Source organism: Melitaea cinxia, chromosome 12, assembly GCF_905220565.1.
Source record: "Melitaea cinxia chromosome 12, ilMelCinx1.1, whole genome shotgun sequence".
NCBI classification, from domain to species: domain Eukaryota; kingdom Metazoa; phylum Arthropoda; class Insecta; order Lepidoptera; family Nymphalidae; genus Melitaea; species Melitaea cinxia.
The window spans coordinates 54,494-72,965 of NC_059405.1; the positions used below are offsets into that span (position 1 = coordinate 54,494).

The 18,472-nt window shown below is 34.0% G+C and overlaps 1 protein-coding gene and 1 pseudogene across 1 annotated transcript; both read left to right on the plus strand.

Moving 5' to 3' along the window:
• The first annotated feature begins 956 nt into the window (after positions 1 to 956).
• On the plus strand, positions 957 to 16,752 carry LOC123658598 (organic cation transporter protein-like). Its single transcript, XM_045593968.1, has 6 exons — positions 957 to 1,150; positions 2,898 to 3,129; positions 5,425 to 5,680; positions 13,942 to 14,565; positions 14,647 to 14,828; positions 16,505 to 16,752. Exons 1-6 carry the CDS (start codon positions 957 to 959, stop codon positions 16,661 to 16,663), a joined length of 1,647 nt encoding a protein of 548 aa, XP_045449924.1. The 3' UTR covers positions 16,664 to 16,752.
• On the plus strand, positions 4,354 to 4,469 carry LOC123658773 (annotated as a pseudogene).
• Positions 16,753 to 18,472: the final 1,720 nt, after the last annotated feature.

Genomic DNA, 18,472 nt, shown 5'->3' on the forward strand with positions numbered 1-18,472 from the left:
TTCACTGCTGGACATAGGCCTCCACAAGTTCGCGCCAAAAATGGCGTGAACTCATGTGTGTTGCCCATAGTCACCACGCTGGGCAGGCGGGTTGGTGACCGCAGGGCTGGCTTTGTCGCACCGAAGACGCTGCTGCCCGTCTTCGGCCTGTGTATTTCAAAGCCAACAGTTGGATGGTTATCCCGCCATCGATCGGCTTTATAAATTCCAAGGTGGAAGTGACAATTCTTGTATTGCAGACGTCTGTCTATAAGTTACTTATTAATGTGTTCAATTTGTAGTAACTTGTGAACTGTGTCAGTATTAAACAGTAATTAACTTAATGGTATCCGCCAACCCGCATTGGAGCAGCGTGGTGGATTGAGCTCTGATCCTTCTCCCTACATGTGGAAAGAGGCCTATGCCCAGTAGTGGGATATTACAGGCTGAAGCAATAAAATAACTTAATGGTAACTTTAAGTAAATGGATTTCAATTTCAACTTTATATCAAATATCTATTGTAAATTTGCCTTCCACTTAATCTTTGGTGTAGACATTTTAGTTTAATAAATTTTTGGAAACTATATTCTTTTCCTTTCAATCTAATCATCTTTCGGTCTTGGCAACAGCAATGATTAAACACAATGTGGTCGTTTTTGTTACTTTTACCATAATAAACGTATCACGTGCGAAAGCTTACCTTGATTTGTCTCTTATATATATTGTTAACGATGATAAGTCCGAGTTAGACATTAACATACTGATTAGATAACTCCCGAATTAAAGACTCGTGTTATCGAAAATGGCTCGTTCGCAATTAATCGACTTCTATAAACCATATCTCGGTTATCGAAGATTGGGACAATCGCAAAGAGAATATTAAAACTTTTATTCGTTAAGTGCCTCTTGGGGGCGTTGTGCGAAAAGGTTCGATCGAAAATATTCTCCCTGATAAATATATCTAGTGTCACCTGAAATGTCGAGCGCAGAAAAAGCGGAAGCAGGGAACAATGAGTCGAATAAAATTGATCTTGACAATATCCTGAGAGACGAGGTGGGCCAGTTCGGAAAGTATCAGATCGTCACGGTGCTGCTGGCTGCGCTACCGGTCATATTCTCAGCTTTCGCTTCTGGAGAATATATTTTCACCACCGCCAGAATACCGACCAGGTAATATTTACTTTGTGCAATAAAGAGTGTGCCAAAAATTTGGAACTAATTATTGAACTTTCCTGTAGTAATAATAGTAAAAAAATGTGATTGCATTTTTATTTTTGCCAATAAACAATTTCCACAGCACTTTCGCAAACAAAACAACACTAAGACATACATCAATAAAATTCCCACTGATAATAACTACAGTTAAAAATTCTTGAAACAAACAGCTTGGCGCAATTAAACTTAATTTAGATATTAAAAAGATAAAAGAAAAACAATATTGAAAAGTAGTAAATTTAAGAATTTGAATTGATCAAACAACAGTTATTAACTGATTTATTAAACTTAAACATTTGAAGATCTATGTATTTATTTGTGTTTCGTCAGTGACCGGTCTTATCATCGATTCAGTGTGTTTCTACCCTCACTTTTTTGCTTTTTGAGACGATATCGTATAATGAATATGATAATGCAATAGTATTATCGACACGCTCAGCTAGAATTATTGTAAAGTTATAGCTATTTAAAAATATATTCTTTCCAATGTATTTCTCATATAAGTGAATCGTGAATTCTGATGAGAATAAATACTTTGACCTGAAACTTTCTAGCGGTGAGTCTATACTGAATTTATTTTTATCATTGTAAATTATTATCCAACGGAAAATCTTATTAAGATAAGTCAACTATTTGTTAAACGCAATTAATATCATCATATCAAGTATGTAACAGATTAAATAATCACAATCTATATCGACATGACGTATTTATCGACAGTAAATTCTAATTTTTATTTACTGACAGATATGATAAATAATACTTCATTTATACAAGAGATAAAAAATTTGAATTACTTTTATTTGTAAAAGTAATTGTGTTTATTCGTAAACGAATAATTGTGTTTGTAGACAAACGAAAAAAAAACCGAATTCAATTACATCGACAAGTAATACAACGTAGATCGACGAAAAAATAGTCAAGTAACTACGCGTTATCAAAGATTACTCAAAAAGTAGTTATCACATCTCGATAAAATTTAAACGTGACCACATAATGAACATCAGCTTCTCATTAAATTAAAAAATTATCAAAATCGGTACACCCAGTAAAAAGTTATTGCGGATTTTCGAGAGTTTCCCTCGATTTCTCTGGGATCCCATCATCAGGTCCTGGTTTCCTTATCATGATACTAAAGTAGGGATATCCCCTTTCTAACGAAAAAAGGATTATCAAAATCGGTACATCCAGTAGAAAGTTATGCGGTATAATACAACGTAGGTCTACGAAAAAAGCGTCAAGTAAAAACGCATTATTAGATATAACTCGAAAAGTAGTTGTTAGATCTCAAATAAATTTAAATGAGACCAATTGACACACACCCCCTTTCGATAAAAAAAAAATTGTCGAAATCGGTCCACCCGGTCAAAGTTCTGATGTAACATACATAAAAAAAAAATACAGTCGAATTGAGAACCTCCTCCTTTTTTGGAAGTCCGTTAAAAAAACAACGCACTAATAAGTACAACGTAGGTAGTCAATAAAACAGTCAACTAAATACGCATTATTAGATATAATTCAAAAGGTACTCATCAGATCATGAATAAATTTAACTCCATGACAAGCCCAGCTTTCGATTAAAAAGGAATCATAAAAGTAGTACACCCAGTAAAAAGTTATGAGTTAACTTACACAAAAAGTATTCTCCTTTTTTGAAGTCGGTTAATAAATAGTCGGTAAAATAATGTATTACGTTTTTCAGATGTCGGATCCCTCAGTGCGATGGTGAAAATCCTGAATATGCACCCAGTTGGGTATTGAACGCGATACCGGGGAGCAGTAACACGAGTTTTGAGAACTGCGAGAGGTACCAGGACCGGCCTCAGCCGAACGTGACGCTGAGCGAAGAGTGTCCAGCGGACTGGTTCGACGGCACGCAGACTGTCCCCTGCGAGGACCACGTCTATGAGAATACGCTGAGCGTGGTCTACGATGTTAGTAGAAATTTTATAGAATATTTTTTGTTTCCTTTAAACATTAATTGCTCGGAAAAATGTTTTATTGCATTATATATTAGAAATTAATAAACTTTGTATTTATTTAATTATTTTTTTAGAATTTAATTGATGATTTTTATTTATATAGTGAATTTTTAAGAATTTGATCGATGATTTTTATTTATATAGTTAATTTTTAAGAATTTAATTGGTAATTTTTATTTATATAGTTAATTTTTAAGAAATTATTTGATGATTTTTATTTATATAAATAATTTTTAAGAATTTAATTGTATGAGTTCCAACATTGTATTTGATTATTTGAATTTGTATCTCATTTTTTACTTTCTGCTTCTTGTTTGTATTGGTTATTGGTGGAAACTTAACTGGTCTGTGCGATATATCGTTGTTATCTTTTATTATTTGTGTTATGTTGTACTGTTTGTTTCCCAAATACAAATAAATAAAAATAAAAATAAAAAATAAAAATTGCATAAACAAATAAATGACTGTGATTGCTCCCAAACGAAAAAATAAATCGAATTCAATATCTTCTTCTTCTTGGCTCAATCGAATTCAATTACATCGACAACAACATACAACGTAGGTATTTTTTTATGTCACTAGGTCGGTAAACAAGCGTACGGCTCACCTGATGGTAAGCGATTACCGTAGCTTATAGACGCCTGCAACACCAGAAGCATCGCAAGCGCGTTGCCGACCCAATCCCCAATCCCCCCAGGAGCTCTGGTCACCTTACTCACCAACAGGAACACAATACTGCTTGAAAACAGTATTATTTAGCTGTGATCTTCTGTAAGGTCGAGGTACTACCCCAGTCCGGCTGCTCCATATTTTGAGCAGGAAATTCCTGTTGTGCCCAACGTACGTACGTGTACGTAGGTAGACGAATAAATCGATGTCTTCGGTGCAACAAAGCTTTTGCTTTTGCAGTTGCTGACTGCGGTCACCAACCCGCCTGCCCAGCATGGTGACTATGAGCAACACACACGAGTTCGCGCCATTTTGGTGTGAACTTGTGGAGGCCTATGTCCAGCAGTGGACTGCGATAGGCTGAAGTGATGATGATGAGACGAAAAAAATAGTCAAGTAAATAGGTGTTATTGATAGATTGATTGGTTTAAATACGTGTTATTGGAGATAACTCAAAAATGTCAGATTTAGATTAAATTTAAATGGGACCACATAACAAGCACGACCTTAAACGTCCACACCACGTTGAATATACCGGTTCTTGTCCGATCACCGAAGTTAAGCAACGTCGGGCGCGGTCAGTACTTGGATGGGTGACCGCCTGGGAACACCGCGTGTTTCAATTAGTTTGTGTTTGTTTTCTAATTTCTTATATTTCACATATGGTAAATTTAAAAATTAATAGGAAGCTCTAATTTGAACTGTTTACGGGAACTCCCGTGATAATTTAAATTTCTTTTAATAAAAAAAAATTTATGTTGTTTCTGGTAGGTAGAGCCACCTATCGTGTACTATACAAACTACAAAGGTAGTTAGTTACATTATATCGATAGTATTACATTAAAGTCTCACTAGATGACGTGGAAATTAAATATTTATAAAATGTCGTTCAAAGAATTTTGACAATATAATTTATTCTCATAGCAAGTTTTTTGTAATTTAGCTTAAAATAAAAAACTATAGATTACATTATGAAACTCAATTTTTATTAGAAGTGATACTTAGAGTAAAAAGTATTAAACAAATTCGAGATACGAAATGTAGGCTAGTTAATGATAGATGGCAGTAATAGTTCGTACAATTTTTTTTTCAATTATTCATTTTTTTTTAAATTAGTTTTGTTTGAATTAGTTTGCCAAAGAAGTTTCACTTCTGACATGTCTACTTTTTACGCCCGCAATATTTTTAAATTACTAATTACGCAATTGGATTTTATTTCGCAGGAATAAAAAAATAAAAATAAAATCAAATGTAAATAAGAAGCAGTGTGGAATACGCTCCGGCGATAATAAATAACAAACAGGTCGGTTGTGAGACGAGATATTATGTTGAAATCAGAATAAAAGTTTACTATTTGATAGCCACGGTTGACGTCATAAAGTTAATGATTTGGCTATGTTTGTTCCCAATACTTCATTTTTAACCAAGGACCAGTTTCCCAGAATTCAACTTCTTCACGTAAATTGCTCGCTATTTGGGACTAAATCATGAACAAGATTCCGCACACCAGGATGCCAGGATCTTATACAATCGAATTCTATCTTTGTAACATTTATGTTTGTATATTGTAAATTCCAGTTCGGTATGGCGTGTGACGAATGGAGACGGTCGCAGATCGGATCTATCCGCACCATCGGCACGCTGCTGGTGCTGCCCATCACCGGCTACGTGTCGGACCGCTGGGGCCGCCGCGTGGCGCTCACGCTCAACGCCTTCAACACCGGCTGGCTCGGCCTCGTGCGCTCCTTCGTCAACTCCTACGAATGGTTCCTCGCCCTCGAGGTCATCGAATCCACTATCGGCGCTGGAGCTTATTCTTCTTGCTATATTTTAGGTTGTAGTGTAGTAACATTTAGTTTATAAGACATGTATTTTCATTATATGTATGCAGAATAAATCAGAGCGTTGTCCGGAACACTTGTGCGCCTTTTACTGTATCTCCCCGTACCTCACACCTCATGGCGACCCTGCCATGCCGTGGCGGTTGCGAGTGTCGGGTGACCGGCGCAAAACGCAAACGCGACGGATTCCAGTGTGCCTCGGTGCAACTTTTAAAGAATTTATAATTTATAATTTATAACGAGCAGTGAATAAAGTGAGACTTTCATTAAAACTATATCTAATTAATAAATAATATGGGGAAAAATTACTCGAAAAACGAAGATAAGGAAATATTAATAACACAGAATGCCGCTGCAGGGAGTAACACTGGAGGAATTACAGAAATCGAAAGTAACATAAAAACGAGTAATATTTTAATCACCGTGGCCCTAATAATTTTTATTTGTACTATGGTTTACTTGGCATGGAAAAGCTGGAGAAATAAAGAAAGGAAATGGATAGAAAAAAGAATGCAGTCTGAATTTTTTACGAGAATTCGGCAGAGGTTTTCTGGCAGATTCAACCCTACAAACGCTGACGGAGGAGATACGGTATAGTGAAAAGTGAATAGTGAAAGTAAAAAGTTAAAAAGTAATAATAATATAAATGAAAAGTGAAAATATGTGAAGTGAAAACCTTTCCTTCCCCTCTATTGTTAATTTCTGTGTATAGATTTCATACCATATTTACGTAAAATATGTAAGAACTATGTGTAATATTGACTGTAAGTTTAAAACTATATGGAAAAAGAATTAGAAATTATTTTAAATAAGTTAAGTGAAATTCAAATTGATTTAAGGAAATTAGGTCCCACTAGAAGATTACAATATACAGGTAATGTGAATAAAAAAATTGTAAAAGCTGAAAAACTATTTCGTGAATATAAAGATATTATTAATATTTTTAACGAACAAAAATGTAAAGTTGAATTAAAAGATTATGTTTATGGAATATTAGAACGCATTGAATTAGTATATAATAAAATTTTAAGTTACAAAATTAATTGTGTGGATAGTATAATGGAAAAATCGGAAATAACAAAAATGGATAGGTTCGACTTAAAAACTGCTACTTCTTTAATTCCCGTAATGGATAATACGGAAGAAACTACTGAAAAAATTATTGACGGAATTGAAATGTATGATGAATATCTTGTAGATTTCACACAGAAAAAATTATTAATTTCATTTGTATTAAAAACCAGGTTAACTAAATGTGCTAAATTAAAATTAAAAAGCGAATATAGTGATGTAAAGAGCTTAATCCATGATATTAGAAATTCTTTATTAACAAAAAAATCAGCAAATGCGATACTTAGCCAATTAAATAACTTATCTCAAAATAATATGTCAATTCATGAGTATGGAGATAAATTATCTGAGTTATTTGTAGGCCTCACTATAGCACAGAGCAACGGAAACCCGAAGGCTTGTGAGATATTGAGACCTATTAATGAAAAATTAGCGATTAAAAGATTTGCAGATGGATTACGTAATAGGCGACTCAGCACAATTATATCAGCTCGAGACTACTCCGAGTTGAAGGATGCAGTCCGTGCTGCTGAAGACGAGGAGTTGGGACAACCTTCATCGTCTAACAATATATTCAACGCGCAAAGAAGAGGTAATCGAATCCCCTACTATAGGTCTTCCCAAAGAGGCAGAGGCGGACGAACCAATAAAACTAATTTTTACTCACATCGTGGACGGAACAACAATCTCAATAATACCCCTCGTACAGGTATGTATGTTAAAAATAATTATAATAATTCAGGATATTATTCTAACAAAAACCACTCGACCCCGACTCGAGGTCCCCGTCGAGTTTACAATAGTAGCGGTAACCGTAGTAAGCAAAATATTTGTTCGGTACAACTTGAAGAAGAAAAAACTACTGAACCGAAACAGTTTTTTCGGGACTAAAAATTATATTTTAAATTACGAAAACAATGTAAAATACATATTCTTAAATATCTATAGTAAAAAATGTTCGTGGTTACTAGATACCGGTGCATCTTTATCGGCTATTCGTAGTAGTATATTATCGAAACATACACCGATACATAAAGACCCTATAGTCATTAACGGTATAGGTGGCAAGACATATTCAGAGGGTTATGTTTATTTAACTTTACAGGCGTTAGATGGAACTAATTATGAACACAAATTTTATTTGTTTGAGGAATTACCTTGTAAATCAGATGGAATAATTGGGTTAGATTTTCTAAACAATTTTTATTCGATTATCGATTTAGAGAAAAATATATTAATGTTAACAAATGAAAAACAAAGCCAGATACCATTATATACTTCACCTAAATTATGTACAGACTATATAACGATACCAGCACGATGCGAAACTATTCACTATATAAAGTTAAATTCAGATGTGAAAGAAGATAGTGTGATTGTACAGGAAGAATTACAAGAAAATTTATTTTTAGCTAGTTTAATAGTAAAACCAAAAAATAACATAATACCTATTAGATTAATGAATACTAGTGACAAAGAAATTATTATTCCAATTTTTCAACCTCAGCTATTACCATTAAAAGAGTATAATGTTTGTTCTTTTGATAAGTGTACTTCGAACTCTACACGTGCAAAAACATTGTTGCAATCTTTGAAACTTGATCACTTAGGTACAAGTGAACGTAACAGTATAGAGAGTATTTGTTCAAAGTATGCTGACATATTTTATTTACCCGGTGATAAGCTTACGACTACTAACTTGTGTGAACAATCAATTAATTTGAAACGAAATGTAAATCCAGTTTATATAAAACCATATAGATTACCACATAGTTTAAAACCTGAAGTAGATAAACAAATTAAACAAATGTTAGCTGATGACATAATAGAACCATCACAAAGTGAATGGTCCAGTCCGATATTGTTAGTACCCAAAAAATCAGATGACAAAAATAATAAAAAGTGGAGATTAGTTATAGACTATCGAAAGTTAAATGAAGTAATACAGGATGATAAATTTCCATTACCAAACATAACAGAGATATTGGATTCGTTATCAGGCGCAATTTATTTCTCTCATTTAGACCTAAGTCAATCATATTATCAATGTTCATTAAAACCCGAATCTAGACCAATCACATCATTTACAACTAGTACAGGTCAGTTTCAAATGAAACGTCTACCTATGGGGCTAAAGATCAGTCCCAGCGCTTTCTCTAGAGTCATGTCAGTAGCTATGTCAGGTCTTAACTATATAAATTGTTTTATTTATTTAGACGATTGTGTTTGCTTCGGAAGAAATTTAGAATCACATAATAAAAACTTAATAGAAATTTTCGAACGCTTACGTAAAGTCAATCTCAAACTAAATCCGAGTAAATGTCAATTCTTAAAAACAGAACTATTATATTTAGGCCATACGATATCCTCTAAAGGAATTCAACCAGACCAAGACAAAATTAAGACTATTCAAAATTACCCAATACCGACGAACGTCGATGAGTTGAGACGTTTTGTGGCAATGTGTAATTACTATAGAAAGTTTATTAAAAATTTTGCTGAATTAACTAATTGTTTAAATAAACTTTGTAGGAGGAATGTCAAATATGAGTGGACTGAACAGTGTGAGATATCATTTAATATTTTGAAAAATGCTTTAATAAATCCACCCATTCTACAATACCCTGATTTTTCAAAAGAATTTATATTACAAACTGATGCTTCAGGGACAGCAATAGGTGCAGTACTTTGTAATAATAACATGAGAGCTGTAGCATATGCTAGTAGACCTTTGAATAAAGCTGAATTAAATTACCCAACTATACAGAAAGAACTACTTGCCATAGTTTGGAGTGTAAAATATTTTCGACCATATTTATTTGGACGTACTTTTACTATTATGACGGATCATAAACCCCTTATATACCTATTTGGACTAAAAGACCCTTCAAGTAGACTTTTAAAATTTCGGTTAGCACTAGAAGAGTATGATTTTAAAGTAGTATACGTGAAAGGTAAAGAAAATGTAATAGCGGACGCTTTATCGCGAATAAGTATGACTTCCCAAGATTTGAAAGCTATGAATGAAAGTTTATTAGCAGTAACAACAAGAGCACAGGCTAAGAAAGTAAAAGAGGCAGAAAGAAAGAATGAAAGTGGAGATGATAGAATGATAAGCGATATTCCAAGTATTGACCCGAACAATTGGCCTGATCAACCAAGTGTTGTGGAAATACTTAGAATACCGAGTGGATCAGTTGAGTTAAGTTTAATACAAGGGAAAGAACTAAGAAAAATGAAAGAGAAAAAATATATGGATGTCGAATCTGAATGTTTCGCATTTAATAAAAATAAAAATATATTATATGTTAACCTTGATTTTAAAGCACATTATACGCGAGACGTTTTTGTGGAAAAATTGAGGAAAATATGTGAAAAGTTAGAAATTAGAGAAATATGCATTATAAAGAAAGAAGATAACGCGTTATTTATAAGGAGTCTTATAGAAGAAATAAAAAGTAAAAATAAATATAACGGTCCAAGGATTTGTATTTTGAAAGGTATAAAAAGAATAGATAGTGACGAGGAAAAACAATTTATTATGAACGACTATCATCTGCTACCCACAAGCGGACATGCTGGGATTCGCAGAATGGTAAATAACATAAAACGTAAATTCTACTGGCCAGGAATAGAAAATGATGTTAAGAGTTACGTTAGAAAGTGTGAAAAATGTCAAAAAAGTAAACATTCTAGGCATATTAAGGAACCCCTAGTTATTACAACCACAGCTAGTTCTGCTTTGGAAAAAGTTTTTCTAGACATAATAGGTCCATTAGATAGAGATTTAGAAGATAATAAATATATATTAACAATACAATGTGAATTAAGTAAATTTGTAGAGGCATATCCTCTTAGAAATAAGGAAACGGTAAGTATAGCTAAGAATTTTGTGAATAATTTCATTTTAAGGTTCGGAATCCCAAAGGTCATCACTACGGATCGTGGAACTGAATTTATATCGGATACAATGGAACAGGTTTGTAAGTTACTAAATATAGAAAAACTAAGTTCTACTGCATACCATCATCAAACTATTGGTTCTCTTGAAAATGCACATAAACATTTAGGTTCATTTTTGCGCATACAATGTGATAACCATCCAGAGACATGGAGCCAATGGCTACCATTTTGGTGTTTTACATATAATAATACAATTCACTCAAGTACAAGATATGCACCATACGAGTTAGTTTTTGGAAAATCATGTGAAATACCTAGTAGAATTTCTTCTGACATTGAACCTTTATACAATCCAGACAATTACAGTTTAGAATTAAAGTACAGGTTACAGACAGCTAATAGGGATGCGAGAGAAAATTTGTTAAAGTCTAAAGAGAAAAGAAAACAGAAATATGATAAAAAGGTAAATAAAATAAAATACAAACCAAATGATATGTTATTAGTAAAAAATGAAACAGGAGGAAAATTAGATACCTTGTATAATGGCCCGTATTTAGTTATTGAAGAGCAGGAACCGAATGTAAAAATTTTGAGAAATAATAAAATTGAAATTATTCATAAAAATAGAACAAAACTTTTTGTAAAAGATAAATAATTAATGTTTATTTCTAAATCATTTCAAATTATTGTATACTATATTTAGATACATACTAATTGTTTTATTACTATTACTTTTACGTATTAAAACTTTTCATATTTACATTATATACTTATACAAAAAAAAAAAAACTTAATTATGTAATTAATTTTTATTTTTTTTATTTTGCCCCGGTGGTGTAGTGTAGTAACATTTAGTTTATAAGACATGTATTTTCATTATATGTATGCAGAATAAATCAGAGCGTTGTCCGGAACACTTGTGCGCCTTTTACTGTATCTCCCCGTACCTCACACCTCAAGGTACTGTCTCGTCTACTTTATTTAAACTAAGTACATTGGCACCAGAGTCAAAAACTTATATGAGTTAGAATAAAATTTTAAACGGCTTGACACGATTTGGTTCACAACGTTATAATAATGGAGCAAAACGACTACTCAAACTTTCTTCTTTCTGTACATGAGAGATTAGACTTATTTAATCAATATCACAGGAAATACCTAATTATCTTTCAAGTAAATTTACTTCTTTCTTTTGTCTAGTATTGTAATATTAAGAACTGTTTTTCTAAATTTAGTAGACGTAATGTTTTATGCATAAGGTTACTATAATTATTAGTATGAAACAACTTTCAGTTCAACAGCTAATTACACATATAGAAAAGCGTTAATTACAAGCAGTTAATAAAACAAACAACGAAGTAATTACTCTGTTCGATGCTAGATGGCGCTGATGACATATTTTAATTAAGCCTATCCTCATATACTGCAGAAGAAACAAACAAGCCAACGTAGGCCACGCTTGTTAGAACAGGTTCCATGATTCTGTAATTAGTAAGCGAAAATCATAACTCATATAAACATGGCAAATTTCATAACGAAAGTGCAGAAATTAAATAGAAACATTTCTTACTCAATGTTTAATGTTCATAAGAAAGGATTTTAAAAAAAGGTTCAACACCTCACACCTCAGACCTACCCGATATGCACACAAAATTTTTTAAAAATCGGTCTAGCCGTTTCGGAGACGTATGCTAACTAACATTGTGACACGAGAATGTCATATATAAGATAACAACGATATTTCCTACACCTCTTTATGATAAGTCTAGAGTTAGAGGAAATTCTGGAATTCCCTATTATCATATTAACCGTCGCATAGAGTTAGACGCCGCGTTGGGCGTCACAGCCATGGATTGTACCTGTTGCGCTGGCGGTTGCGGGTTCGATCCCCGCACATGACCAACATTTGTATTGGCCATACAGGTGTTTGCCGTGGTCTGGGTGTTCGTGCAGTCCTTGTGGGTCTCCCCACCGTGTCTCGGAGAGCACGTTAAGCCGTCGGTCCCGGTTGTTATCATGTACACCTGATAGCGGTCGTTACCGAAAGAGGCCTATGCCCAGTAGTGGAATATTACAGGCTGAAGCGTTATATTAACCGCATAGTGGTAGAATTTTAGGATACTGACATTTTTTTTATATCTAGCTTAATTTGTAAAAGAATAATCATTCTTAATTTAAATAAAAAAAAATATATGCATAATATCGTTTACTTTTCAAATTATAATTTATTATATATTATGAGGTAGTGTCAACAGTTTCTCAATATAATTTATTCCTAAATATTACAACTTTTATAACAAACTAGTGGTCGCCCAGAGGTCGAAATTCGCCCAGAGGTCGAAATTCGACCATGATTAAAAATATAAAAAAAAAACAAAAAATTATGAAAATAGCGAACTTTTTTAAAAAAAATTCAATTTCACTAAAGACTTTGACAACGAACAAAAGAGTTATAATATGCGTGTGTGTGTCAAATACATTGTGGTGTGGGTAATTTATATTTTTTTGATGATTTAATGTATTTTTATGCATAATTTTATAACAAAATTTGAGCATTCTGCACTCCTTCTCTATTTTTTTATATATCTAAAAAGACAAGTCCTGACTCACTCATCAACGCCCAGCCCAAACCCTTGTACCTAGAAAGCTGAAATTTTCTGAGTTTTCCTTTATGATGTATACAAAGAATAAGGAATGACAATTCAACCCATAAAGGGGTCAAAAAGTGGTTCTAAATTTGTATGGCGAAACAATATTAAATTAGACATTTCGATTCGAATCTTCGTATGAGTACCCCCAAAAATAAATAAGCAAATACGTCTTTCGTGATTTTCCGAAAATCAACCCCTTAGGGGGTGAAATGGGGTAAATCCCCCTGTCCCCCAACGCGATGTTTTTTTTAGAATTATTAATACTCGTACATACTTAGATACTCTAAGATTGAATTCCTTTAATTATTTTTTACTTTTTAAAGGCAACTCAGATTATTGTGTCGGGTTTTTTTTTAATTTTTAATTTAATTTTTATTTCGAAGTCTAAGACGGCGGACATGACAAAATTAATTAAATTGTGTCCCAATACAAACTCTGAAACTTAACTTAGGTACTTCCTTAGGTAGGTTTCCTGCGCGAGCGAAGCCGCAGGCAAAGCCTGCGCAATTTTCGTAAAAAAGGGGTACAAGGTTTTTGCTTTACGTATTTATATATAGATAATTTGAAAACTAACTGGTTACAAATTACTGATATTTATTTTATTTGGGTAAAATTTTTATTATTTTTAGTTACCGAGCTGGTGGGCCCGAAGTATCGTGTTATAGTAGGAGCTACAATGTCAACGATGTTTGCCCTGGGGCAAGTTTTCCTCGGCCTGATAGCTTGGGGAGTCCCCACCTGGCGAACCCTCACCCAGGTCATCTACGCGCCACAGCTGCTAGTAGTCGCCTACTTCTGGATCCTATCAGAATCAGTGCGTTGGTTGATGAGCAGAGGTCGATACGAGGAAGCTGAGTCAGTCCTAAAAAAAGTCGCAAAAATGAACAAAAAAGAATTGTCAGAAAAATCTTTACAAGCCCTTAGGGAAACGGCTGAAGCTGAGAAGAAGGCTGAAAAACCGAAAGAGCCCTGGTTGGTGGTCTTGGTGCTAAGATCTAAGATCATCTTGTTGAGATGTTGCGTTTCGCCGATCTGGTGGATCACCAATACCTTGGTGTATTACGGCATGTCCATCAACGCAGTGAACTTGTCGGGCAACAGATATCTGAACTACGTTTACGTTGCGCTCGTGGAAATTCCTGGATACTGGACAGCGATTTTGCTATTGGATCGAATTGGAAGGAAACCCGTTCTCATTACCAGCTACTTTTTATGTGCTGCTTGTCAATTTGCTTTCGCATTTTTGCCTGATGGTGAGCATATTAATTTTAACCTCAAAATATTTTAAAATGATTATACAAGATCGAACGAAGTCCAAGGAACTTATTTTTCAGATATGTACGCCGTATCACTGACGGTGTACCTTCTCGGCAAGTACGCGATTGCGGTGGTAATGACGTCAGTGTACGTGTACACCGCTGAACTGTTCCCCACCAAGTACCGTCACAGTCTGTTCGCCTTCGCTTCTATGGTTGGTCGTCTAGGTTCCATCACGGCGCCTCTAACACCAGCCCTTGTAAGTCTGCTTCAATTTTTTTATTTCGATTTAATTCGATTAAGTCTGCAACGTCTCACAGCTGGGCATATGCCTTTTGCTCCATTTAGGAGAAAGACGGGAGCTTAATCCACCACATTGCTTTCTGCTATGGGTAACGATCGCTATCAAGTATTTGTGATAATAACCGGGACTAACGGCTTAACGTGCTCTACGAGGCATGGTGGGGAGATCCACAAGGACAGACATCCAAACCGGACAGAAATATTTGTACAAAATTAAATATGTATATGTGTATGCATGTAAGTACATATGCTATGTATGTATGTATGTAGATATTTTATGTATATATGTGATATAGATGTGATTATGTGGTATAGATGTGATAGATGATGTGGTATAGATGAGATTTTTATGTATATGTATGAAGGTTGTTTTTTTGTATTTTTTGAGTAGAGAACGAAAATGCATCATCTTTGCATGCATAATGTTTTATTTACAAATTATACAGATAATTGCGCTGCTGCAGCTACCTTTTCAATGCATATTTTCCTATTTCTGAAGGTTGTCTGGTGTAGTATAGTAGTATACGTATAAGTAAGTTGTATACCTTCTAAGTATGTAGTATAGGTATGTTGTATACCTTATAAGGTTTTTTCTATTCTATTCTATGAACATCCCAAGTGGGAATCGAATCCGCAAACCGTCAGTGCTTTAGGCGACTACACGCACCACTATTATATAAACTAATATATTATATACAAAAAACAAAGCAGTGGCATTTAAAATTTAATAATTAAGTTAAATTATTTGTTAATTTTAATGTTATTTGTATACAAAAATCTGTAGATAGAGGTAGAACTGGTGATCAACTTAACTAACGCATTGGGTTCACTGTAATGTTAGTTTTAAGTTTTTTATGCAGAAATAAATAAATAAATAAATAAATAAATAATGTACATACGAAAATATCTCTCAAGTTGTTACTCATACCACATTCATTGTAGTGGTATTAGGAGTTTGTAACGTGTCATTTGTTAAAAATCAAGCAACTACAAGCCTAAGGGGTCTGTTCAACCAGTTGTGGAATAACGCTATTTGACGGATGACGGTAGCCGACAGTAAAAAGTTTGTGATTCATTATTCTATTTTACCATCGAATTCTATTATATTTATAAGATATATTCGCATATATTAATCTTAAATTTGCAGTTTATTAAGTGAGGAGAAACAGTTCCTACTGGCCTGTAGCGTCCTTGATTGACTCTACACACTTTTTACTTGTTAACAGGAAATAAACCCGAATCACAATTAATTAAATAAATTAATTTATTGATCTCTTGATTATGATCAAATGACCCGATGTGCGAGCACGCGCGATTGCCTTGATAGATCGAAACGTACTGAATAATTATTATATTAATAACCAATTTATTTAATAAATTCGCTGATTCGCAAATAGGTTAATGTACGACTTGGTTCGTACATGGCCTATTCTACCTCCCGCTGGCCAAGTCTATTTGTATCGTCATCCGATCCGATCATGGTAAGACAGGCCCTAATGTAAAGCGTGCCAAGATGAAAAGTTACATGAACGTTGGTCCTTTAGCAGTTGGATAGCAACTAATCAATTTAACTCAAAAATCGTATACTAATGGGCGATAAGTTCACAAAAAAAAATATTTTTTTCGTTCAAGGCTCTAGAAGTATGGTCGAGTCTGCCGTCAGTGCTGTTCGGTTCACTCGCACTCCTGTCCGGGTTACTGATCTTCTCGACGCCGGAGACGCTGGGCACGAAGCTGCCCAATACCATCGAGGACGCTGAACACCTGAGCTCGAGGAAAATGAAATCTTGATATTAATGTTTATCTGTTTTAATTAGTTATAATAATTACAACTACTTATATAAACGTATATAACTATAATATAATTTTTTACATGCTAATCATAGAATGTCTTTTTTTTTTATTACGAAATTTTTTAATTTATATTTGATAGGTGTAGCGAATATTGTCAAGATGCTTTGTTTTAACCCAATATATTGGTAAAAGAATGTTAGGAATGATTGTGGAAGGACGAAGAGCGATCGGCAGACCAAAAAAGTGATGGATGGATTGTGTGAGTGAGGATATGAGAAAGTAAGGAGTAAGCGCGGAAGTGACGAATAATAGAGAGGAATGGAAGAGGAAGACATGTTGTGCCGACCCTACATAAGTGGGATAAGGGCAGGGAGATGATGTTTTGTTTTAACCGACTTCCAAAAAAGGTTCTCGATTGGACTGTTTTTTATTTATGTTACCTCAGAACTTTCGACTTATCTAGTAATATATCTAATAATGCGAATTTACTTCACTATTTTTTGCCAATCTACGTTGTGACTACCTACCTACCTAACCTGGCCTACGTTGTACTATTGATTTTATGACTACTGTTTTAACTAAAGGCCAAAATTTTTTATTTTCTAAAGCCTTAATTTTAAAAATTTACTTTATATAAATTTCTAGCGACCCGCCCCGGCTTCGCACTGTTGCAAAAACTATCAGTATACCTCTTATTATATTATGCATGTATTATACATATAAACCTTCCTCTTCAATCACTCTATCTATTAAAAAAAAAAAAACCGCATCAAAGTCACACGACAGAGAAAGCGACTTTGTTTTATACTATGTAGTGATTCAATACCTACAACAGCTTAATCGTTGGTTTTTATTACACAAAAAAAAATGAAAAATGTCTTATTCAAAAAGCAAAAAAAGCAAGGCGTAAATGTAATAGTCCAATAGTGGTATTAACCTTTTTCTTAGACTAGTGAGAATTTTTTGTACCTATTTAGACAGTCGACCTAAAGAAGAAAACTCCAGTCGTACGTCGGAGCTGACATACAAACACACATACATTTTTTATGTGTTTATTTTTATTTTATAGCCACAAAAGCTAGCCACAAAGCGTAATTAGATTCGCTCTGGCTAACTAGGTCGGAGATGATGATTGATGATTTTGATGTTGCTCTGGCTAAGTGTGGTAGTGCAACACATCATTCCTTGAGAGAAGTCTGTGATCTTCTTTAAGCTCGATGTACTCAATTCCGGAACATTGGCTTTCTGATAGAATTTTATTATATAAAACTAGGTCGACAAACAAGTGTGGCTTACCTCATGATAAGTGAATACCATAACTTATAGACGCCTACAATCGTCAACCCTATCCCCGATACCCTCAGGAGTTTTGGTCATCATACTCACCACAGAAACTCAACACTAAGTACTTCCCCAGTGGGGCAGCTCAAGGTTTTGAACATAATATTTCCTGCTGAGCCGTACCTCAGATATAAATATTATTAAGTAAGTATTTTTATTGAGTGCATACTATATATATATAAAAACACATAGTTTTATATATATATATATAAAAACACATAGTCAATAAAAAGAAACAAAAACACAGGACATTAAAATGAATAAATAATAATAAATATCTACACAATACACATACGGTCGTCTGTTCCCAAAGTAAGCAACTTAATGCTTGTGGTACAGGTAACAGCCGACTGGTGTAGCTACATTTTTTTTCAATAAACATACTTATAAATAATACATATATAATTATATAAATAAATATTTATATTACACCCAGACTCGGGGTGGGAATCGAACCCACAACCC

Bases quoted from the DNA above. Each gene is read 5' to 3' on its own strand.
- LOC123658598 (XM_045593968.1), top strand. From the start codon at position 957: ATGTCGAGCGCAGAAAAAGCGGAAGCAGGGAACAATGAGTCGAATAAA. The intron at 5,681-13,941 runs GTTGTAGTGTAG...TATTATTTTTAG, and splicing joins TTCTTCTTGCTATATTTTAG to TTACCGAGCTGGTGGGCCCG. The intron at 14,566-14,646 runs GTGAGCATATTA...CTTATTTTTCAG, and splicing joins TTTCGCATTTTTGCCTGATG to ATATGTACGCCGTATCACTG.